Source organism: Charadrius vociferus, unplaced genomic scaffold, assembly GCF_000708025.1.
Source record: "Charadrius vociferus isolate BGI_N301 unplaced genomic scaffold, ASM70802v2 scaffold447, whole genome shotgun sequence".
In the NCBI taxonomy this organism is placed as follows: Eukaryota; Metazoa; Chordata; class Aves; order Charadriiformes; family Charadriidae; genus Charadrius; species Charadrius vociferus.
In genome coordinates this window covers 137943-163219 of record NW_009649040.1, presented here as the reverse complement: position 1 = coordinate 163219, position 25277 = coordinate 137943, and the positions used below count along the sequence as shown (strand labels likewise).

The 25277-nt window shown below is 36.3% G+C and overlaps 1 protein-coding gene across 1 annotated transcript in view; it reads right to left on the bottom strand.

Annotated features, from left to right (window-relative positions):
* Window positions 1-1637: 1637 nt before the first annotated feature.
* ANKIB1 (ankyrin repeat and IBR domain containing 1) overlaps window positions 1638-25277 on the bottom strand; it is a 61873-nt gene continuing 38233 nt past the window's right edge. Inside the window, exons 6-19 of the mRNA XM_009887908.1 lie at window positions 23670-23758; window positions 21780-21924; window positions 20183-20349; window positions 16034-16122; window positions 14872-15002; window positions 12119-12253; window positions 11456-11542; window positions 11295-11361; window positions 10888-11033; window positions 10118-10296; window positions 9520-9571; window positions 6144-6255; window positions 4361-4494; window positions 1638-4011 (exon numbers count right to left, since the gene is read on the bottom strand). Coding sequence (XP_009886210.1) covers window positions 3262-4011; window positions 4361-4494; window positions 6144-6255; window positions 9520-9571; window positions 10118-10296; window positions 10888-11033; window positions 11295-11361; window positions 11456-11542; window positions 12119-12253; window positions 14872-15002; window positions 16034-16122; window positions 20183-20349; window positions 21780-21924; window positions 23670-23758 — 2283 coding nt within the window. The 3' untranslated portion in view covers window positions 1638-3261. The remainder of the gene's footprint in view (window positions 4012-4360; window positions 4495-6143; window positions 6256-9519; window positions 9572-10117; window positions 10297-10887; window positions 11034-11294; window positions 11362-11455; window positions 11543-12118; window positions 12254-14871; window positions 15003-16033; window positions 16123-20182; window positions 20350-21779; window positions 21925-23669; window positions 23759-25277) is intronic.

Genomic DNA, 25277 nt, shown 5'->3' with positions numbered 1-25277 from the left:
CTCTGTGAGTATTACAGCGGGATGCCTTGCGTGTGCTGGGAGAGGGGAAGAGGAGGAGGAGAAGGTAATAGTGAAATCGGCCTTGATAAACAGATCTCCAAAACTGGCCCGTGGGGGTGTTTGATTTTGAAGCATAGTGTTGTGATTTTAAACACCTCAGAAAATACGTTTTAAATTTGTATATTTATTAGTATGTTCTAGCTGCCATAAGCCCAAAAATCTCTCTTGTGATACTCATGATCTTAGTAAAACTCAGTACTTGCTAATTGCAGCATATGCAGTCACATCACAGCAGCAGGTGATGGAAACTGCCTTGCAGGGACTAATCCAGCTTTGTACATTAGATTTTAGAAGCTCTCCAACATCTTGGCATGCTTGTTGGAGGAAGCTAAATAAATTACTGTAACAACGAACAGAATAGTTTAGTGCCTGTTAACATAACAGAGGCAGTCTGGAATCTTCGTGGTAACAATGGAGACTGGCTATTAAGTGGCACTTAAGTAACACTCATTAACAGGATCTTCCTCAAAAATTAGTCCTCCCACTCTCTTTAGCACCACTATTTGTAATGACAAGGCATTTCTCTACAAAAAACAAGTGCACAATACGGCTGTAGCTATTAAGACGAAATTGCCTATTTTAGATTTTGTTTTCAAAGCTTAATGAAGATAGGGCCTTTATCTTTAACAATCAAAACATTCAACTTACTATATGGTCCCCAGCTAATCTGGCACAGGACTGAACGTATCCTAAAAATGTATGTCATCAGCCTTAAGAATCTGCTACAATAAGTCTAAGATGTAATGAGACGGAACAGAATTAGTTTAAGTAATAAATGTTTAATCAAAGAATTTTACATATTATTAACAGCATTCATTTGGCCAAACATCTACATGGTTGTAGTATCCTACTTGTATATAAAGTGGGAATGTATCAAGTATAGACTATGAAAGTGCAAATAACAATTCAAGGTTAGAGTAATTTTTTTACATTATAAAATTAACAGGTTTACAAAATAGTCTTGCCAAACTTTATTTCTGAATTGCAAAGTCAATGACTATGGTGTTAAAATAAGTACCAAGAAAATACAAATTTAATAGGCTAATTTCATGCTCATAAGAGTAACACGGAAACAATGGATATACTGCACAACCTAATCAAATTACAAAAAACCAGAACCCACAAACTTCACTATCTTCACAGAGAGCACTCTTACATATCTTACTGTAACTTTGCAAGACATCTCAATGCAATACACAATCCTTTTGTGAGAATCTTTCTATTCAGAAATTACAATTCAAGGAAGCTATGCAAGTTAACTTTCAGACCGATTCATGATGATAGTGCATGAAGAACTGTTTCAGTTGAAGGATTTTATACCATAGAACAATTTAAAATAGGTATTTTTCAAAGATGTCCAAAGGTTCATGATGATGTCAGGAGTAGTGTGGCTAGAGGAAAAGTTGGAAACTGATTTGAGACTATTCTATTCCATTCTCTCTAAAGATGCTTGCAAAATGAACAAGGTTTTTATGGGGTAAAGGTCAAATACTCTTATTTCATTTTTTACTAAGATGAACCTTGTGACTGTAAGGTTCAAAAGCTGGATTTGCATGAATTAAGTTACCAAAACACTCACTTGAACTCACAGTAATCAATACATAAACTTTGCTATCATGACACTTGCCTATACACACTCAGTAGTAATAAACTTTTATATCATATCAACAAATCTCTGGTAACAGTTAAGCAAAACTTAAAATGGAGTGTATGTAATTTGCTCATGTTATGACAAGTTTTTATTATATGTAATTAAAACAGCCATTTCAACAACTTACTCTAGTTGTAATTACATACTGTACCATTGTATCTCACTAACTGTAGATTGATGCTTTTAAGCAAATCTAAAACCAGTATTTTTTTTTCACGGTACAACAACTAGGAAAAGGGATTTTTGTGTTTTTTTTTTAAATTTTTTTTTTTACACTAAACAGTAATCACACAGCAAATGAATATTGTGCAATTGAACAAATACCTAGCAGTGTTTTGTTTATGCAAAAACACTGACTGAACATTTAGTTATTTACTGTAAAGGCAAGGCCATGGGTGGTTTTATGGAGGTCTTTGCAATTAATAGCATAGTTACTCCAGAACAGACACTGAATTTGAATTACTTGTTTTACTGTGGCAACTATCCAGTTGGGTTAGGCAAAGGCACCGTAACATGTTGAGCAGAATGTGTTATCCGAACTTTAATTGTGGGACTGGCTAATATAAGAAAATTCTGTATTCCTATATTTTTATAAAATGTTATCATTAAAAGTAATTGCACTATTAGTGCATAGAATGCTTTGTAGAATTATGAAAACAAAGAACTATGATTGCACTTCCATTAAAGTGTCTCTTAAAATACAGCATAGCTGTTGCTAAGTCACTGTATTTTAATATTTAAAATAACTGTTTAACAGCAGCATTAGGTTTTATTAACTTAAGATACAGGCTACATTTAATTAAATGCAGTCACCTTGGCAACACATGCCAGTTAAATTTAGAGAAGCAATGCTACCCAGTGGTTTCTTTCACTGCTAAGAACTGTGGGGTTAGTTTGATAGAGTAACACTGCACTGTTTTGTTAGGCTACCGCCAGCTAACTATTCACAGTTTGGCACATTTGGACTGTAAATAGACATGAAAAAATCTTTGATTTTAATGGGAAAGAATATCCCCTAAAACTTGTTCCTGGAGCAGTATTAAAGAGAAGCATTGAATACCTCCGTTCACACTGCTAACAAAAATGAAAAATGAGTAAGGAAAAATTATGGAAAACAAAACCAAAATGCAAATGAATTGCTAAATGTTATTTTGGTGAAAGAATGAGTTCTAAAAAATGGAATAAACTATTTCTTAGGAAAACCAACCAAAATAATCAGTGTAAGCCTTTAATCCGTACTTTCAAGTTAAGGATCATCAACCTAAGGCTAAACAGATGCTGCATTGTATCAGGAATGTGGAATACAACCTACTTATTCCTTTTTCTTGAGAGCAAAAAGGCAAGTACTACCTAATTAAATGCAAAGGATATTCCTTGAAAGGTTCACATTATTATAAAGAACTACAATTCAAGAGAACTCCTAAATATCCGTTGTTAGGTCAGTGGTTACAACTGAGCTGTAATTATGTGGATCAAAGCCTCTATAATGCTTACTCCACATACTGTACCATCTGTCACTGCCATTTACTTACTCCAGATTCCGTTTTTATTCATACCAGATGCACATGTTCAATCCATTCACTTGAGGTTTGAGGAGTCTGACTTGAAGTATCTCCTGAAGCATCCAGGGTGCCTGTTACCTCCCTGTTATTATCACCACTTTGTGATACTGTTTCACCTGCAATATTTTCTTCAGAAGTGCTTTCCTCTGTTTGGGTTCCTCTGCCTTCATTTTTGAGTGCATCCTCAAATAGCGCATGCTCTTCCTGAGGCTCCAGCCCTGTGTCTATAAGATTTGGTTGCCCTGCTGACCCATCTTCAGTACTGGGTTGCTGTGAATCCTCATCCATTTCTGTACTTGTTGAGGGGATCAGAGCAATACTCTGTGGGTTCATGTCATGAAACCAGGCCATAATATTTCCAAGTAGATTTTCATTGGTATTGGGATCTTGACTGCTGGAATCAGCGTCACTAGATGTTGAGTATAATCCACTTCTTGTGTCGCTGCAGGGGTGCGAATGAAGACGATCAGCTGAAAAGGGATCATTGCCTGCACCTAGTCTCATCAGACTGTCACCAAGTTCTAACAGCTCCGAGCTGCTCAAAGCGCCTCTTGGATTATCTATACTTATGGGAGCAGAGTCCAGTCTTGTAGGCAAAGAGGTACCTATTGCTCCTAAAGATGCCTCATTATTTAGAAAGTCTCTAGTTTCTTCATCTATGGCCAAGCCAGATTCTTGTAATGATAACTGAATAGCTAGCAGGATGTTTGGGTCATCTTCATCCAAAGAACTCAGAGCCTGTTGAAATACATAATGTCGCTTTCAGAATAAAACTTTCATCTTGTTACATATTTTGGGTGAAAAGTAATTTCAAATCTGAAATTCATTCATTATTCCTACATGTCGTTTATCAGAATCAATTTTTACTGACACAGTCGACAACAGAATTTAAAAATTGACAGTATATTGTTATAGTAGTGATTGTTTAGCAATTCTTACCGGTGTGAATGTATAATTTGTTGTCCTAGATTCATCCTTTCTTATCGAAGAATTAAGAAAATTTGCAGAGAGACAAAATGACACAGAAAAGCGGAGCAGAGGAAGGCAAGCAAAGCAGAGAGAATGGAAAAGAGATTAGGCGAGATACCTGAAGAGAATCCTGGTTTTCAGAGCGACTGACAGGGGTATAGTCATGAAGTGAAGAGCTGTGCAGAATACCCATAGAAGCTGAACTCACCATGGAGGTGCCATGTCTTCTACTACTGCCACCTTCCTGAGTGTCTGTTTGGGCAATTGAAACAAAAACGGTTGAAGAACCAGCGAGAAAGCCTTCTCCACTGTTATTTACTGACAGAATCTCTTCCTTCCTTTTGGATTCCAGCTGTGCAATTTTACTCCTTTACTCACTCTGAACGAAATAATCCAAAACACTCCTACACCAACTCTTACACAGTGGCAAAACACCAGTCCCACCGTTTTAGGAGTGACTGCCTGGCTCATTTGTGCCTTCCTGCTCTCGATACCCTTCTTTTTCTCTTTGAAAGGACGGGATATGCCACTAGCAGCATGAGCCTGTCAGCAGGAGGGGCAAAGTGCTTCTAAGGCACATACATGATTTATGGAACGTCCTGAAAAACACTGCACATGGCACAATACAGGATGCACTTACAGGGGGATTACAACCAACATTTGCCCATCTCTCCATTCTTCCAAAGACAACAACTCAGCTGTAATGTTAACATTACGTTAATTTTTACCGTAACAATGCAGCACAATTAAGAGTAGAGTCATTAGTGTATACCTCAGCAATTACTGAAATTGTTGTTTTCTTAAAACAGCCAACAAAAAAAACAGAAGTAAAATGCTGTTTCCAGAAAATTTGCTCTGTAATAAAAGTAAATATAACTCCTGACTTTGGAAAATGGATTTTTCCACTTCAAAACTAAAAATGAAATAAGGAGAGACAAACTAATTCTCTCTTGCATGCTTTAACAGTATGCACTGGTCACCACTAGAATGTCCAAGCGTTCAGTCAAATTCTAGTCCTTAAACTAACAAGATGGTTTTGCATTTTACTTGTAACAGGGAGGACCAAAGCTCACCAAAATTCCTTCTTCTGTTTCTAAAATGAAGAATGCGTTTGTTTATTTCTCCTCAGTAAAGACTTCCCCTTTTGTTTTTAAAGGACAAGCTATGTATAGAACTTAAGTTCATGAGACACTGCGATGAGAGTTTGTGCAGCGTGGCTCAGAGATCGAGCGCGCAACTGGCAGCTCTGAAGAAACAGCGTCACAGTATGATTTGGATTCCAGCTATTTTTGTACCTCTGCAAAAGCTCCTGGCAGCACGGAGACAGCCCAGACAGCCAAGTTACAGTGACCTTAAGGGACTGCGCTCCCAGCCGTGGCACTGCTTAGAAGAGCAGCATGCTGGAAGTCATAGCCCGTGCCAACTGGTTTCCTGGCTGTCTTTGTCAATACCAGAGTTTCTGAGCAGGGTTTTGGAATACAGCCTCAGGGCTATCTTCCAGCAGGCCTGTAGCAGGGGAACCCTCTTCTACACTCTTTATGCACAACCGATCCTTTTAATTGGCATAAAAGAGCTGCTATATAGATAAGACTGTTATATGAAGTACGCGCCCTTCAACTTTTCTTCAGAAAAGCAAACCTGCTCTAAATAGCTGAGGAGTTGTTAGTGGAGAGATCGATGTATTTCTCTTTAAAAAGAGGAGCAGCCACAACAGTCAGCAACACTTCTAAGATCACATACAAACGTGCAAAAATAAGCCTTTATGTTGTATCCTGGAAAATACAGCAATGTATTTGAAAGCTTTTTAAAGTGCATCCGCAGAAGAACAAACGCTTTGGTCGCTACTAGCAAGTTCTGAAGCATGAGGAGAAACAAAACCCCAGCCCCAGGCAGGAACATACCTAATGTACTCTCACTGGGGTCATCAGGATCCGGAGTATTACTCAGCAGACTGTGCATGTCACCACGTCGACGCTGTCTGTGCCTCCTCCGATACTGAAATTCAGCATATTCCTGCATAAACCAAAGGTTACAAAATACAGGGCAGCATGCAGTAATATTTTTCTGATGTAACAAGCACCACATTTTTCTTAAAAATGTGTGATTTTATGTGTTTATTATAAAATCACCTTTTTTTCAGAAAAATAAATTGCAAGTTATACCATGCAATGCTCAACATAAATAATAAAAAAAAATAAATCCAAGGTAATCCTAAATCTATAAAATAATGACTTAGCAAAGAAAAATACTTGACGTATTACCGACATTTTAATACTTGCAAGCTCCCTTTTTAAAGAATTCCAACGACACATTTTTTGGTTAAAAGCTTTGATGCCAAGCTTTATATACACATACATCGACACACTTTTTAATAAATATATATCTAGTGATTTTAGAACATAAAAACAATTAATTTGAATTAGAGGAACAGATTATCTCAGAGTCTCTTTTGCCTGCAATTGCCAGTAGAAAACAACCTTTGGAAGACTACAGAAGGCTGGCAGACATACACTGGGAATTGTTATACTTCTCCAGCCTCCAGGACACTATGCCTCAGGACCTTCTTAAGCCACAGCTGATACTCTTTTACTGAACAGTCATTGATGGATTTTTATTCCATGAATTACAAATCTCCTCTACTTTTGCCTAACTTGAGCTGCTAACGAGCCATACCATACAGATTTGAACACCTGCAGCCTGTAATTTCTCATGTTGTGTGCATTTACCAAAGACAGTTTATATAACATTTATGGAAAAAACTCATTTTTCACCACATCAAGCTAACATCCCAAGGGTTCACTATCTTAATACTTGGAAAGAAATGTTTTGATTTCCATACTTTTCCTAATGTTAAGAGACTAATTTTATGCTTGAAGGCAAATTTCCAGGTATGTTTTTTGGTTCGTACAGCTGACACTGATCCTGACAGTGTAGGTTAAGATCTTTTGTTAATTTCAGTTGTTCATTTAAACAAGGCAATAAAAATATACACACTGGTACTAGCTCTTCTTTTCAGAAAAGAACACTGCTATTTATTTCCCTGAGCCCCAGGTTGGGAAATCTGTAATCCAAAGGCTTCATTTGGCCGAATGAACTGGGAAAGATAACATTACCATTAGCTTTCCTTTCTTACATTAACTCTTCATCCTAGCATATCTCAACATCTAAAGTATCTAAAACTTAAATCCAGAAGTGTCATCTCTCAATGACATTACTGATAGTATTATGATGGTATGTTGTCTTTCCATGTTTCAGACATGGGAAAAAACCCTGGTTTAGATCAAGTTCTTATTCATAATGACATATACAAGCCAAAAAGAGGAGTCACAAAATCATCAGTGTGGGCAGATTTTTATCTATGTAAGAAGATCCATGAAAATTGTAAGAACATAAAAATAGCTGTACTGGACCAGACCAAAGGTCCATTTAGCCCAATATTCTGTCTTCAACAGTGGTTGGTAGTATATGCTTGTTAGCCAATGGAACAGCATAAAAAATGGGGCAAACGTCATTGTTCTCTAAAATATTTTTGCAGGTCCTAGGGAGCTCAGGGATTTCCTAAATGGAAGGCAGTGCCCGCAAACAAGAGAAAACTCAAAACTCGATGTGGAAAAATATAACTGAATTGTTTTAAAAATATATAATTATATAACTATGAATCAGACAAGGAATAATGGGAAGTGATCACCAAACACTAAGACTTGTTAATCATATCAAATCTTATCTTTCATCTGTTTGTAATAAAATCATAGATTTTACCAACAGCCATTTAACTTTTGGTTGCTTTTTCACCTTTAGAAAGATATCTGAATTACTACTGATAAAAAATCATTTCTGATTACTTAGAACAATTTTATACATGTGAGCAAAAGAAGCTTTAATTTTGTTGGGTAGAAACATCATGGTTTCACACAATGTTCTACACCAAGCAGTGTTCCTTGCTAAAACCAGTAAGGTTTTGTTTTCTGTAATAATCTGGCATACACAGTCATTCTACTACTTGTCAGTAAAAGTACAGCTCTATGTAAAAAAAAAAAATTAGTGAAATTCACTAAAATAAACAAAGATGACCATTATTAACTCTACAAAATTCCTTTAGCATAGGTGGTTGCAAGTATCCTTGACAGCTACGTAGCAAAGAAACCAAGTTGCATCATACAGTGCCGCATTTAGGCAAATCATAGAAGCTCATAAGCAATCATATAAGCACGACTGCAATGCCACTTACTGCTAAACAGCTTATCAACATATTTCTTATCAGCTTTTTCTCATAACCAGTTCCACTGATGATACAGCAACATCCCAATCAGTTTGATATTATCAAATGGGGAATTATTTCAAAAGAAAGGACTAAAGGAACTAGACAGGAGAATCAAGTTGATCTTTTGTAGAGAAGCAAGCTATTTTCTCAACAGCGTGATGCTCACCAACAACAATAGCAAAGGAAATATATAGGAAAAGTACATGGAGTTTTCCAGGATGCTTTAAAATGTCTAGCTAGAAAGAAAACAGCACCAAGGAAATGCTGAAATGAAGTTTCCTTTCTAACTGAATGCTTTAATCTAATGTTCACAAAATATTAAATAAAAGTTAAGATGATAAAGGAAAGCTTTGCAGGAAGCTTCTCATATTTTAGTGCAGAGTCATGAAAATTATTTACTCTTACCCATATATAAATACTGCAATATTCATTTTAAAAATTATAATTTTCATTCTTGGTTAAGTAGCAAGAGTTAAGTTTAAGAGTTAAGTTAAGTTTAACTCATTTAAGTATGCTATTTCCATCCTGCTTCAATACATAAAAATAAAAAGTGTTTCAAATAGTTAACAATATTTAGGTGTATACCTGTATATTTTTGTTGGGTTGTGACAGAAGGATGGAAATTTCTCAGAGTTTTTGTCAAATTCCGCTGAACAGATTTGCATTCAAAATTAATCTACACAATTTCATTTATTTATTACTTTAAGGTTCCCCAACACATAGACACCAGTTTATATACAATTTTAAAACTGGTTATCTACTTGGAAAATAATGAATACAACATACCTTGTCTAATACCACCTTAAATAACTATAGCCATGTTAGGGGCATTATTTAGAGTCACTGCACAATTAGCTATGGATATATTTCCTTCTATTGTGAAATAAATAAAATGGTAAGCTTAAACCAACTTGAAGTGCTTTGAATCAAAATAAGGAAGCTCTTCATGCAGTTTGCAATCATACCTGTGTTTCTAGAATATGCAGAAGTTAAAAAAATAAAAAGAAATAGTTTACCTCAGGCGATGCAAATCCTAAATATTCCCAATCCCATGTTCCACCAGCAAAGCTATAAAATTAAGAGATATACCATGAAGTTTTGAAGTAGAACCAAGTACGAACAACCTCCAGAGCTTCAAAACCTATCAACATCTAAAAAGTAGTGCAGTTGTAACTCTCTAAACTTACCAAGTCTTCTGCTTTAATTCTCACCTCAAAATTCATTTAGAAAACCATACATTGGACTATTCCAGAACTGGTTGGTGTTTTTAGCAAATACTTATAGATTTTTGGAGTGTACCAGATATTTAGTGAAAATCTTGAAGGAAAAAAGTGAAATGGAAGCCATGACATCTAATCATTACTACATCGCAAATGGGGAAGCAATTTAGGCTGCAGCATACAGAGCAGTGATTCTCAAATACATTTTTCCTCAGTGAAAAGATGTAATTCCACAAGGATCAAACGTCCAAGAAAATGTCACTGTCTGGTGATCTACAGCCACCACGTTTGTCAGCTCCACTTTACCTCACTGTCGAAGACAGACAGCGGATTTACCCATTTGGGCAGCTATCATTACGCTTTTTTGACTTGCACAGTATTTTGTTTGGATTACCTGCGCCTGGGTGCTTCTGGCGAGTCTGCAGGAGCAACACCACGGGCCACAGAGGCCAGGAACTCTTGCCGTTTCTGCTGCACAAGGCAAGCTGCACGGATGATTTTATGGCGAGGAGTCCGAAGGTAAGGCCTGTTCACTTTCTGTGCAAGGTCTTCGGTGACCATTTCTAGGTCTGTCTGCAATAGTTAATAAATACAGAATAAAATAATTTTACAATTAAATGAAAATCAGGCAGCGCTCTACACCATAAATACTGAGCAGCACGATATCCATTTTCCTGGAAATACCATTTGAAATACCGTAATACCCGAAAATGTCTGCCCTTCTAGCCTACCCTTTTAGCGACCTAAATGCTGTCCTCTGGCTTAGAGCAGCCCCTGCTGCTGGGGCCACCGCCACCCAGGTACTCCCCCAATTGTGCCCAGTAGGGAAAGACAGGAAAGAGGCGCTAGAGAAGGAGATGGAAGATTGAGGCTAAAATGCTATCCTCAGAACAGAGATTAAAAGTAAATAATTTTCATTCTTTCCCCTTCCACCTGTCTTTAACCCCTTCCTTTTTCAGCAAAGTGTTGTTTTTCATTCATTCTAAAATTGAACTAAAAGCTATTGTGTCACAGAGTAATAAAAATGCACTAATTTTCCAAACTTGGTTACAAATACAAAGTGGGTATATTGGTTTTACACTACAAAAATGGCAAAAAGACATTGATAACTAATATTACCAAAAAAAAGTAACATTAGAAAAGCAAAATATAGGCATATATTACCTGCATAAGTTCAAATATTTCTTTCTTTGTGCTTTTAGGCTCCAAAAAGAATCCATATGGATAAGAACACTTAAGAATGCGGCGAGTTTTCAGAAGCTCTTGCACTGCATCTTCAATGAATGTGGTATCAGGACAGCCTCCCTCAGCTGTAAGATGAAACAAGCATTGTGAAAATATTTTCCTGTTGATGTCAGCACTTCTTTTAGCATAAGGGTTTTCCTCCAAAATAAAATTTATGTGCATGTCAGTTAAATATTTTGCAAGTAAACAGCAGCAGGTTCTCAATGACTACACGGTGTTCTTACTAAAAGAAGTAAACACAGAATAGTCTTTGGAATAGATAGGTTTAGCCATAACAGAGTTGATTTGATTTCAAATCAAATTCATAGATCACAGCAAATACTTACTTCCACTGAGAGCTCTACTCAATTGCTCCATCTTTTCTTTGGCTGTTTTTAGAAGGCGCTGTTCTAACTAGAAAAAAGAAAATAAATAAAATAAAATAAGATAATTATTTTTGGATTAATAAAATTGGAACAAAAATCAGTAATAATGGCTTGACCCACACCTGGTAGCTAAGTTCATGGTTTTTAAACCTTGTGTAGTAGTGCATAAACCTGTCGAGCTCTTGAAATCTTCTATGCTTCTTTTCAGCCTGGAAAATAATGGGGAAACAAAAGAAACTAAGATAAATCTTATGATTTAATTTAGCCATCACCACTAGGTATAATTACACAACAGTTTCTATTCCCACTACACATAAAGTATTGTATACAATGCTGATAAGTACCATGTAAATAAAGACAGAAATGTAATTTTTGAAATTTACAAGTCTGCAAATACTGTAGCCAAAGAGTTGAGTTGAGTTAAATAGCATGGAAACTGTGTGTGCATGCTATTTAAGCAGACTTTCCAAATGCCCACATTAAGGCATGTCTTTTGTAGTCCACAGCAGCTAGTTACAGTACCAGCACGCCCATTTCACAAAAGGAAACCACAGCACAGAGAAGGAAAATGACTTGGGTAGAGTCACCAGTGGTTGCTACCAAAGCTGAAAGCAGAACCAAATCTTATGTTTCTATCCACAAATAAGCATTTTCTTTCTGTCTCTTTGATATTTTTAAGGTTGTATTTTTTCATTTAGAACTCAGGTTTGGAAGAATTTTGATGGAACTTATCCTTCATAGAAAATTGCAGCCTTAGCGCTATTTTTCAAACACACATTCGTTACCTCTACTGTCATCTCCTTGGACTGTTCCTCTACATGTTGAATAACCTCATAGCGAGTGCATCTGTAGTAGCCTCCAGTGGAAGAGCTGTGCTTCTTCCATTCTTCTAAGCATATCCAGCAAAAGTCATATTTGCACTTCAGAAAAAAAAGGAACAAGGAGGAAAAAAAAAAAAAAACGGAGTTGATACATTGTAGATTTGCAGTTATGCTTCATTATTCTTCCTTGAACAACTGAATTAACGTTAGCTCTGAGTGTGCTTACAGTCAAAAAAATTTTTGAGGATCCTCCTTCCTATTTTACCTACTATAGAATATCTGGGTTATCAAACCATGTCAGTCATAATTTTTGTTCCTTGGATCACAAGATTGCGTTGGATCTACAAGTGAAGTTTTAAGTGGATGAAATAAATCAAATGATAAATACAGCTGATCACGCCTGGGGTTTTATTATTGTTTAAAAAAAAGACAGTCCAATTTTTTAAGCGACACAGCAGCTGTTCATGAGAAAGAGTGAATTTTTTCCTAATATCACTTAAAAAACCAAGAAAAAAATCATTACAAAATATTAAAAAATGGCATGAAACAAGTTGTTTCACGAGCAACAGGACTAATAAAGCTTGACTGCCTATTAATTTATGTGTATATGCCGCTACTGCAATAATCTCACCTCTCCCAAATTATCTCCCTCCATGACCACTCCACCATATATATCTTCTAATCTCTCACAGCTCCAAAAGCCTCCTCAAAAACCCAAGATTCACGCAGTGTTCCCAGACCCTCCTCCAGTACCTCAGTCTCATTAAACATTCAAAACCACATCATCTGTTTCTACACATCTCCCAAACTCCTGAGCTCTGTTTTATGTGCCTTTATGATCACGTAGCCACGCAGCAGCACCGCCTATGCTTAACGAATCACATCTGCTGCCCGGCCACTGTCTGAGCAGGTAACTGCTGAGTAGGTATTCCAGCCTCTCTCTTGGTGGCACTACAAATGAAGTCTCTGCACCATACAGCTACCAAGTTTCATGAAACCTGCAGTAATGTAATATCTGTGAACCCCCTCCTGTTCCTTCATAACTGGTTCAAAGTACCCAGAAGGTTAAAAACTACTACAGGTAGGGGAGTGAGAGAGCAGGACTGCCTAAGCCTTGTCTCCTTAGAAACTGGGCTGATAGAACAGTAAGATGCCTGCTTAAGTACAGAAATGTGATTTTATGAGTAAAGAGTATCCTCCTCTACACCAAGGTACGTGCTAGCTGCTAAGAGGCAGTCATAACTCATCATGTAGTAGGCCTGAGCGGACCTTACTGCAGCAAAGGCAGAAGGTCCACCACGGATCCTTACTTCAGTAGAGAAAGAGACAAGAGAGGTGATCACTATACCTTCTGGCTGAGCCCCACAGTGAGCTTCAGGATACCCTTCCTTTCCTTCCTCACTAGGCTGAGATTCTCTGCTGGCAGAGATTTCTCCAACACAAAAGCAATCTGACTGTTTTAAGGACACTTGAAGCTGTTTATAAGGTACAGCATCAAAGAAGACAAGAGAACTGTGCAGAATGGTACTGATTTAAATTATCTACATTCAACAGTGTTTAATAGCCAAAGTCTTCTCCAGCCTGAGGCCATACTTTTGTTTGATTGAGATGAGCTCAGTGGCAAAAGTTTCAACAAACATAACCTTTTACAGTTTTTAGCACTACGGAATTTATAAGCTCTTTTAAAAATCATGTAGAAAAACAAACAAACAAAAACTAGCAAACTTGGCATAAATCAAAGTGGAGGAGAATCTGTTCTCTGCTGCCACAGTCAAAACCAAAGAAACTACACCAAAAAAAGCCCCAATCTTCAATTCATCTCACAGAAAGAGAGAGAATATGTGATGATAATACAAAGAAAAGGAGATCTGCATAGGAATGGAGAGAGACTAACACATTTCCAGAAAAATAAAGAGAATTACTTTCTAAATCTCTTAGCTTTTCATTGGAAGCCAACTATGTCAAGTGTGTGCTACTTTCTTATTTTTAATGATGCTCCTCAAGGAGGTATTAGCTGTAGTTATATAAGATATTTCTGACATAAAGAAACAGTATTCTAAATATGCTGCTTTTAACTAATTTGAGAGAAAAAGCATTCTCAAATGATACTGAACTCATGGCAAAAAATATTTTTTCTATTTCGGTAGCATAGTGCAAACTCATGACTAATTTTTTGGCTGCTGTCACCAATAAGTTTCTTTTGGAATCACTCTTTGCTGTCTTTTCATTCCTACTGATTAATTCCTGTTTACAGTTTTCCATTAACACTTCTCCGTTTTGTTGCTATGTTAAAGAAATAATGCAAAAGAAAAATGTAGTAAGGCAAAAATCTTCATTAGAGCTTACCATTCCATAAAATGTTTCCTCTTCTGCCAACTAAAAACGTTCTTTCTCTTCTACGTTATTAATGATTAAACTATCAATTATTTCTGTTTCCTTAAGTTTCATACTCTATTGCCAGTAATTCTTTAGTGTTTATGAAATTTAGATCATTACAGTGTTCACCTGCCAGCCAGCCAGACTGCAGTAAATATTAAACATTTTCTAAACACACGTAACCCACCATTTGCAAATTCTCTAATTCTTGCAACAGGTTCCATTAGATCTCTGCCATGACACTTTCGAGGTTTTGGATGTCTGTGCTCCTAAAACGTATACATGACATACGCAACCTGAATTATGGTTTCACAACAAATTATATGAAGGGTCTTTCTTACCTTTGCACATTGCATGTGGTTGCAGCCCTCGTTCTTCTGAATTGGAGATTTGCAGTTGGCGCATGGTTTGGAGTTCGTTAGTAACCACAGGCAGTTGGCAGCATCTTCATATGCCTCACTTACTCCCACAACTTTTTCAGGGTGACAGGAGGATATGGAGCATGCAAAAGCAGAGAAGTTGAAATTGTACTTATGTAATCTTTTGTGAAAATCAGATTAGGAAAGATATTTGTTTACCTGTTTCTTGACAGAATATCATAATACTTCACTGAATATCTTTCTCACATATATAAATATATACATTTTCTAATTCATACATATTATATATAATACTATTACACACATTATGTCTGTATATTTCCACACACATTTCTATATAAATTTATATATATTATATATGACATTTATAATATATCCATGAGCAAATACATATCTGAGAAAAATCAGCATAGTTTGACAAAGTATGGTGTATTTTGCCTCTGTATAAAATTTTCTATGCTTTCCAGAATAGTTATAACATATTATGGAAAGACTCTGAACTGTGGTAACCAAGTTAAATTATTACTTATTCAAATTACTGTCAATCTTTAATTTTTTGTTGATGTTGACCAAGAAAATGTCTGTCTTGTGTAAACTCGACCTTTATTAGTTTTTTCAGTAAAAGTTATTTATCATTAAGCCATTCCCAACAACGCCCTTGCAATTCACTCTCAACCTTCCTATCATTATCACTTGTTGGCTTGAATTAGTTTTAAAGCACAGAAACAACTGCATGGAACAGAACTCAAGCAGAAGTGCAGACTGGGCTAAAAGATTTAAAATTGCCCAGGACAAATGAAGTTATATTAAAGAATAAATCAATTAATTAATGAAAGAAAGCTGTAACAGGAAGGGAAAAGAGTTTTGTATGTCCTGACTGAACCACACGTGGATTTATGAGGAGGAATGGTTTACGAAGAACAGTTTACCATAGTGCTGCTTAACAGGCAGTTAAAGTATGAAGCAGCCCCTCGTTCAGGGGTTTAATTTTCTTCCCCTTTTACCCTGTTTTTCAACCAATGTAGAGTTTTTACTTAATGCAACCAAAAAATCCCTCTAAACCCAAAAGATAACAACAGCAAAAAAACCCTAATTGCCCCCCTGCCCCCGGCATGACTCTTACGTTCTTCTGGTTTCATTTCAGATACTTTCTGTAGCCAGTCCTTCCAAGTTTGGCAGTCACAAGGTTCATGTGCTTCACCAAGACATTCCCTGAAAATGAAGGTGTATACACAATTACTTATCATTTCGAGATTTAGAATTAAAGTTAAAATTGGCTCAAGCTAAAAAAAACATGGAAACTTATCAAGGCACACTCAAACTTTAATTAAGTCAGGAAGATAAAAAGTCATCCAATTAACATTATTTTAAAATACTGTTAGACTACTTGCTCACAAGCATAGATGACCATTATTAAGGTTAATAAAGAATTTAAATGAGACAGGAAAGGAAAAGGGCTTTTTAAAATTACAATCTGAAATAAATCAGCTGGTCTGCAGTTTGAGTTCTGCCTGGGTACTATTTTAGCGACACAAAAAGTGCTAGTATAGTTTCTGTGACAAAGATAAACCAGAATAAAGAGAGTATCCAAAACTAGGTAGTTTGTTATACCTGAAATGCATTTTATGTAGAATTACTTGCAGTTGTACTAATTAATCTTTAACTAGATTCAAACCTTTAATCTAGAACAAGATCCAAGCCCTTCAACACCAGCATTAACTATTTATGCGTATTTACTCTTTCCATCAGTCTCTTAAACGGGGGCTTTAACTCAGTTACATGGACACAGAGGAGGAATGACTCCCTTGAGCTTCTTTTGAAGCTACTACTAACTTTAAGGATGGCAATCACTACTACACAGTGGCAGAGAGATGGCTTCCAGACGGTGCTTCAGTGGAGATGTGTCAATATGGACTCTGGATTTGTGATGATGCCCTTTTTTACTGAAATGGCAGCAAACAGCCTCAGATGTCTGCCACATCAAACTAAACAATTCAGAGGGAGTACATTTCAGATAGGCACCAGCTGCATCAGAGTATACACAAGTTTTCTGCAGATCCGATGGTGATCTCTGGTTTGGAGACACTTAAGATCTGTAGCTGGGAAAGATTGTCCTGGAATGAGTAACTAGTGTGTAATGAGGCAAGGCAATCTCAGCCCTGGCTGACACCTTTCACTTCCGCGGGACAGTAGTACACTTAAATCAGTGATTTCAAGAGAGCCGAGAACTCTCACACAGTATTTGTTCCCAGAAAGGACTGAAACTAGCAAAAATTAACTTTAACAAACTTGGTTCTAAGTTAAAAGCTGATTAGTCAATCTTTTACTGGGGGGAGAAGGTTGTGTCATTGGTTTGTAAATTTGTGGATTCTTAATGAAATGCAATCTTACATATATATCATGTATCTATATCTGGATCTATATGATAGTCACAACAGAGTGCTAAAGAACAGCTTGTCATGGAAGAAATTCTTTCTGCAGCCCACCCAAAACCAAGGATTTTTATACTGGGATGTCATTTCACTAGAGTAAGAGCATTGAGCCTATCGCTCATAAAACTTTTTACGAAACAAAGCTGTATTTTGGATAGACTCCCCGACAGCACTGAATCGAGGGAACCAATGTCAAACGGCTGTGACAATTAACAGTGTTACCCTCCCCAGACTGCCTTCCTCAATACTCAGCAGGGTAATTTATTTGAAGGTGCAGTACATACTTAATAAAATTGTAGCAAGTTTCAACAAATTAAAATTCATGGAAGGGCTAAAAGCATCATCCGAGAGAACCAGTTCTGGATTTTCTTTCCCCTCATGATAATTTTTATACCACATAATGAATTTTGAATCAAAACAGCAGAACACTCTTGCAACTTAAAATTGGCTTCCCGAGTGCACCTGAAGAGATGTGTCTCCCACAGAACGAGTCTGCCCCTTGTCTCCATCGAGGATGAAAGGAGTGAGGACTGATAGTGCAAAACTAAGTGTGCACTGCCTCCTGTGACTATTTTCCAGGAGTGTCTGCTCACTACGATTCTTTGTGCTTCTGAAACAGCACGAAGAGGTTCTAATATGTTGAATGTCCCTGATAATACACAGACGGCGCATTCGTGCACAGTTTTCATTTGTACCACATTTAAATATCTCAGAATGCTTCTTCTGAAAGGGAACAGAATTTTGTGTTTGTCACAACACATTACATTTTGTTGAAGGCGGTATTAGCAGTGGGTAATGAAAAATGAGTAAATTCTAAGGAACTGTATTTAAGAGGAACATTCCTACTACCACATAAAAAAAAAAAAAAAGGAAATTGCTCATAGACTCAGAATTTAGCAGGGGAGGCTATAGATCCTAAAAAAGCAAGTGATTATCTAGGGTTTGGTTAGGGTTTTCTAACACGTAAATTCTGAAGAATATCTTACTAAATGCAGTATCAATTGCTATTACAATGTCTAAGCTGTAGATTACCTGGGGAAAACTTGCAGAACTGACATAAGTATGGAACTGTGGGATGTGTCGATTGAACTTTTAAGATATAAAGCAAGCTCCCTTTAAGAATACAGTAATGATGAAAACCCTCTGAATGGAGAATACACTTTCTTTTTCTCCAGAGGAACTCATCCATGCACTGGGGTTTTGTACTGTAAAACTAATATGGTTGTCCTCAGCAAATGGTCCTGATTTATAGTACTGCAGGATGCTTTGGTTGTTAGCAGAACTGTTGCCACTGCTGAAACTCTTTGCTCACTTTTGTGGGGATGAAAAAAAAGGCCTTGGAAAGGCCTTCTTGGGCATTTTGCTGCTAAAATGAGGTCTTTTTCAAGACCTTAACAGTATTTGCTTGTGCAGTATCGCAAAGCATTAACATAAAAAGAACATTCAGTAATACTATCAGGAAACATAAAAAAGCCATATCTCATAAAAATTAGGCACTCATGAGGACTTTTTCACACTCAGAGGACATTCTGGGGAGGTAGTACACTCAGCCCATGCAAAAGAAGCAAAAGCTGCCAATGTCTGAAGGACCATGTCATTATTACACTGAAGTGGTCTCAAGCTCTGTCCTTCAGGTTAACGGGAAAATTGATTCTCTGCCTGTAACCAGAAGCAAGGATGAGAGGATGGTACCTTCTTGTGGAATGGTACTAAGGTTTGTTATATGTTCACTGGTAGAAAACATTTTCTGGTTTGTTTCCACAGGATTTGTTTCTTTCTGAGTTCTCAATCCATTGTGAAAAACCTCTTTCCAAGAATTTCTGTTTTCTGGCTTTTGTGGTTGTTTCATTATGTCTACTTTCCTCTTGTTGCTTCTTCCTTTCCATTCATATGGGTAAAGAACTAAAATCAGAAGCATTTTTCATGAACAGTCTTATGATATTTGGAATCAAGCACATTATTCAGGATCTCTTCTTCTTGCATCGTGGTTTCAATTGAAAAATTAAAAGAAGGGTTACTCAGCTTGTCTGAATGTATATACTTTGGCTGACCCTTTTCGATTTTCAGCAGTGAAAAGGATGTCCCACCACAATAGTCATAAATTGTAAGTCAGATAACCTAAAGCAACTAGGACAGGGCTTTGCTCTGCACTTCAGAAAAACATCTCGTCACTTTTTTGCTTTTGTTGATACTGTTGTTGTCCTTCCCTTGGAAGGGCTGAAGATAGGCAATCTGAGAGATGTTTTTTAAATATCTTATGGATTTTTACTCCTTCTTGAGCTTGTATTCATCTTAAGACTCAACAGAAGATAACAAAGAAAAAGTGCTGATCCTGAAGTGAAACAATGATTGAAGCGATCCAGTTATGTATGAAGCAAAAGGTCCTCCATAGTCCTGTTTAAACTCCAGATTCTTTGATGTGATTCTACCAAAACTCAGAAAGAGCCAAAAATTGCTAATTTTCTGTGCTAAAATTCAGAACGTGCCACGTTTCAATTATCCTACAACTATCCAGAGCAGACACAAAAATCCCTCCACCAATATCCCACTTCTCCTCTGTCCCCTCAGAACAGAACATCACAACAGTCCATACTGCTGTTTTGCATCTAACAGAGCCAATAATGAGTAAGACAGTGTTATACACCTTTGCTGTGCCCTAAAATAGTGAAATATTTGTGCACATGAGGTTATTTAGTGCATGGATACGGGATAGTACAGTCATATACCATCCCATGCAAATTTTTGTTGCACGCCTGGTTCTAAGTGGGACTTTTTAATTAATCCCTGAAATGGCAGTGACTCTGAGTTTATGTAGATGTAGATAATTTGCTAGTACTAACCAGCAGAAAAGATGTCCTTTTCCACAATCTACAGCGGGGGCTTTTAGCATAGGAAAACTAAGCGTATCTGATCCTGTTGAATTTGATCCTTGTCTTGTTAGCCTTACTGCTCTTTCACAGCCCGGTATAGGACACCATTTAATAGCAGGATTATTTTCAACAAAGGCCTGTGGGGAAAAAAAGGAAAATATTTTACCACATAAGATCATATTTCATCAATGATATAATACAATCTGTATTCATAATCTTCCTTTAAAGGAACAAAGCCAAAAAGCATAAGGTCAACCTTGTAGCTACTTTGATAGGCTTTTAAAAATAGTTATAAAAAGGGAATAGTTTAATCTCCACCTCAAAAATCTTTGGGTGCTTTTGGTTTGGTTTTGTTTCATTTTTTTGAAATAACAACAGTACTCCAGACTTATGCTAAGATGCAAATGACTTACATCCCAAACAAAATGTTCAATGTGCGCAAGGCAATTTATTTGTGATACGGCTTACTGTAAACTTCTACTATATAGGCACTGGCAATATACTCATTAACAGAACTGATTCTTGTAGTTGAAAAGAATTAAAACCTTACTGATTAAAACAAAAATCCCACAATACATTCCACCCACAATAAACTTGAAATTAGAACTAGACTAACTCAGGAATTTATCTCCAATCTTTTTTGGTTAATGTAGCACGTCCTTTTTTGTAAAACTTACATCTAATAAATGAGGAGGAAAAGGAACTTTCGTTACTTTGCTTCAAACCTATGCCACTTGAAATATGAAGATGTAAAAGATTAATCAGATATGGTCATTTAATTTGCATCTGTGTAAGACACTTACTGTGTATTAGAGACCTGTCATACAGAGAAAGTATTGTACTGTAAACAAAAAAATATTTCCCTACTTTCTTTTGCCCTGCCACCACTGATAAAGTAGCACACTATCTCAAAGACTAGTTAATTGCTACACTAGTATAAAAGAAAAAAGATGAATTAAAAGATTGCTTTTAAAAACAAGTTACAATGATGGAAATAAACGCATTAAAAAATCAAACAGGAAAACCAAGTCAAGGTCTTCCTGCTTCTCCTCCTACATGTAGCAATCATATCAAGCACTGGACGGAAAAAAAAAGTAATTAACTTGTACCAATAGATCTTTAAAATGGAAACAGGTACTATACCTGAATGTAAACAGTCGCTTGGTAATAAAAATAATTCAAAAACTCTTAAAAATTATAGATTGCCAACACAAACAAGTCTGGTTGATTAAAAGCTTCATATCACCCCTTATGAACATTAGTTTGATCAAACCATTTTTTAATACTGCATTAGGTTACACATTATGGAAGTATTGCATTTGTGCTTAAGGAATAAATATAATGTTCTTTCTTTTTTCTCAGTGATATACCAAACATCAATATTACGGCATACAAAACAGCCAATAATTCAATGTACATATTAATTTATGAATTTATAATTATCAATTAATTTGAATTTCTACTTGGAAAGTTACAGATATATTGCAGCATTTCACATAGAAGTTGAAAGTTATTTTTTATAAAATGAAATACAGTTCAAGAGTACAAGAACAGTATGACAATTTACCTTAATGTCAAATTGAAGGTATCTTTTGTCCATCTCCTTGGAAACCACACTTTCTATGATGTCTACAGGCACAAGCTGGAAACAATCATATGCTGGGCAAAAAATGTTGTGAGCTTCACCTTCCTGAATTTTCAGATTCAAAAATCTGCCAGAATTTTGTCAGTCAGTATTTGTGAATAAAAAGTAAAAATTAAAAGGCTGTTGAATACTTTATATTAGGTTCACATATATTCACATTAATCAATTTTTAAACAAAGAATAGGAAGTATCCCTTTCTGCTCAAAAGGGCTACGGATTTGATGAACAGCACAATTTTTTAAAAAAAAAAAACCCAACACTGCCATGGCTCAAAGGTGAGCACCATCAACTAAGCTTAGCCTTATCTGTTCGTGGTTTCCATCCTTGTCAGAGACAGCTATGCAATGTTTAATTAAACAGAGCATTACTTCTAACTTAAATCAGAAACGGAACACAGAAGTGTAATTAATCTAGGAAATAATTAATTTGATGTGCAATTAATTTTTACAACTGTGCTAGTCAAAATAGGTCTGCTCTTGGAAACAGGTTTCTAAATGGAGAGCTTCATAGTCCCTAAGCACCAGAATGCAAGACAGAACGAGCTCAGAAATCTGCTGAAAGCTGGACTTTAACTAACACTGTACAGAGTTGTTTAGTTTAAAAGCTGTAATTTACTTATTAATCTGACATCAAGGATAATACTCATCTCATCTAACTTTAATCTTCTAAAGGACAGGCAGCTATTCTAAGTCAATCACCTGGGATCCTTTGATAGTTAAGGTAGAAAGACTTGCCAATTCATCCCATCTTAGATTCAAATCTTAGAATGGGATAACTCAGTCCTGGCTATGCTCCCAATGATTTAGAAATGACTGGCTCAGGAAGATGAATCCCACCCTAGACGTGCCACTGCAAACACTTGCTTGACATTGAACCGTAGCTCTGAGTGCACGCACAAATCGCAGTACACATAGTCCAGCACCCAAATTAGAAGCACCATGTCAAGCCAGTGATCTCGTGGTAACTTCTGCATCGCTGCATAACAATTTGCAAGACAACAGAACTATTCATTTCCTTGCCACTGAAAAGAATTGCCTTCTAAAAGCTCGTACGGAAGAGAAGTGCTCTTCCTTAACACAGGCTGAATAGGTTCATATAAATTGGGCTGATCTGCAGTAGAAGTAGCTGTGCTGATATGACACTATAACAAGACACTGTAGCGGTACGGTTCAAGTAGTACAATCTCCTGAATGGGGAAAAAGATGAATATAAAGGCACTGCATACAGATATAATTATTCATAGGAAGTATGATTAATATTTATACTAGTATAATTATCCATGTCTGAGTTTTACTAGCATGACTATTCTGACTGAAAAAAAAAAAAAGCAGTAACAAGAGCATTACGCTAATAGAACTTCTAAGATAAATCTACTCCTCAGTTATCAGCCCTCAATGTAAGAAAGCATTTTAATTGCTTTTCTGACTGGAAATGGATTTATGATTCCTAAGTTTAGTGTGCTTAACTAAGAGACGGAATTAAGCATGTACTTAATTTAGTAAGTGTAAACCCCAATGCTGCCAACACCACGCATACACTGAGCAAATCAAGAGTAGGCTCATCTATTTACACACAGACTTGAAACATTTGCTTAAGAGTTTTGCTGAATCGGGACTCAAACAAATGTTATGTAAGCCTAAAACAGTTGATGGCCACTTTGAGTGACAACTTAAATATTTGACAGGGTCAAACCAGAAATTCTTTGAAAGCCAAACAGTACTTTAACATTAGCTGTTTATGGTCTCTGTCCTTTCCTCGTCAAAATGGCAAGGACGAACGTTTCTCAAGAGATAGAAAAGTGCATATACTCACGCCTCCCAGCATGCTCTGCAGAAGTCATGTCCACAAGGCATATCCACTGGGTCTTCAAATACAGAAATATTACACATACAAATGCCACACTGTAGATGAAAAGAATACTTCTGATTAAGAAATACACTTAAGGCTTTTAAATTGTTAGAAGAACACATTATTTTTGAAAATCACAGCAAAAATTTAAAGAAGTGCTCACTAGGGGAAAAAAATTAAGTATAACCAGAAAAAAAAATATTTAAGCTGTAGAAATAGAAATGTGAAAGATTAGGTATCTCTGTTTCTATACCTCCCTATCCAAACAGCACATTTCGGGGTGCCCTCAACCACGCCCTCGAGCAGAGGACCTGCAGAATTCTGGGACTTCGAAGTTAGAGTCCCGGGGACAAAAGGGACCTGAATTTTCCATCAGCTTCACAGGCAGCCAGAAATGGAGCTTGGAGATGACAGAGGCTACAGGAAATGTTTATCATCTCACACGATCGGGTCTAAATCAAGGCGGAGGTATGCGGTTGTGCAACAGCAGCAACTACTGTAAGTAATAATCTGCATGAATACTATTTTTTTTTAAATACTATTGTGATCAAAATAAAGAATAAATTAAGCTACAGATATTCCAACAGAAGATACCTGCTGAATTTTATACAACTAGGTACTATAGAAAAAATAACATAGAGTATTAAGACCCTTACTCTGAAAACATTTAAAGCACAGGGATGAAACTACTGATTGCTTGTGGTTAGGTGTGGAAATAAATATTCATGTTCTTCAAGGAGTACAAACGGATTTTCCTTTCCTTTGGAACAAAGATTCCATGAAAATTTACTTCAACTTCCAACACATCACATACTATACACACATAGGACATTTTGAAAAAGTTAGCTTATAGTATTTCACTTTCTAAAAGCACTTGTGTTAACAGCCAAACCACAATCAAACCAAAAAAGTCGGCCTTTAAAGTGTAAAATTCGATGAAGGCACTTATAGTTGTTTCAGTCATTTCAGCTTATTGTCTTGCCAAAATTAAATATTTCAGAAGTTGACAATGCATCAAAAATGTTCACTATTAAATTTACACAAGTTTTCAATTCTGTTTAAAATGTAACTTTAAAATGAGGAATTTCATGAAGCCCTGAGTTCAAAATATCAAGTACAAAACATTTACTAGCGCAGTTTTAATCATAAGATAGGATGTAAATGCAAGATCTGAAAAGGAGCTTTATAGCTTGTGGGTTTGTTGTATCTATTCCTTTTAGTTTTCATTTTCCTGCCAAAACGAGAGACTTCAGAACAATATATATTATTTCATAAACATTTTGAAAAATATTATTTTCATAGCTCTTTATAAGATTTTTAAATGAACAGCAATACTACATATATTACTCTGGATTTGGATTTAGACACACTGAATCTAGAATGGCAATCATTATCCAAACCTGCATTCCTGGCTTATGGGCCACCAACGACAAACAATCACACAATGTAAAAGTGAAGACAAGTAATCTTTCATTACACATTTTAATTAGGAAATGTTCCTGGACAACATTTCACTGCCAATGTAGCTAAATGTGGGATAACATTATTCCTTCTATAGCTTCTTTTTCAGCA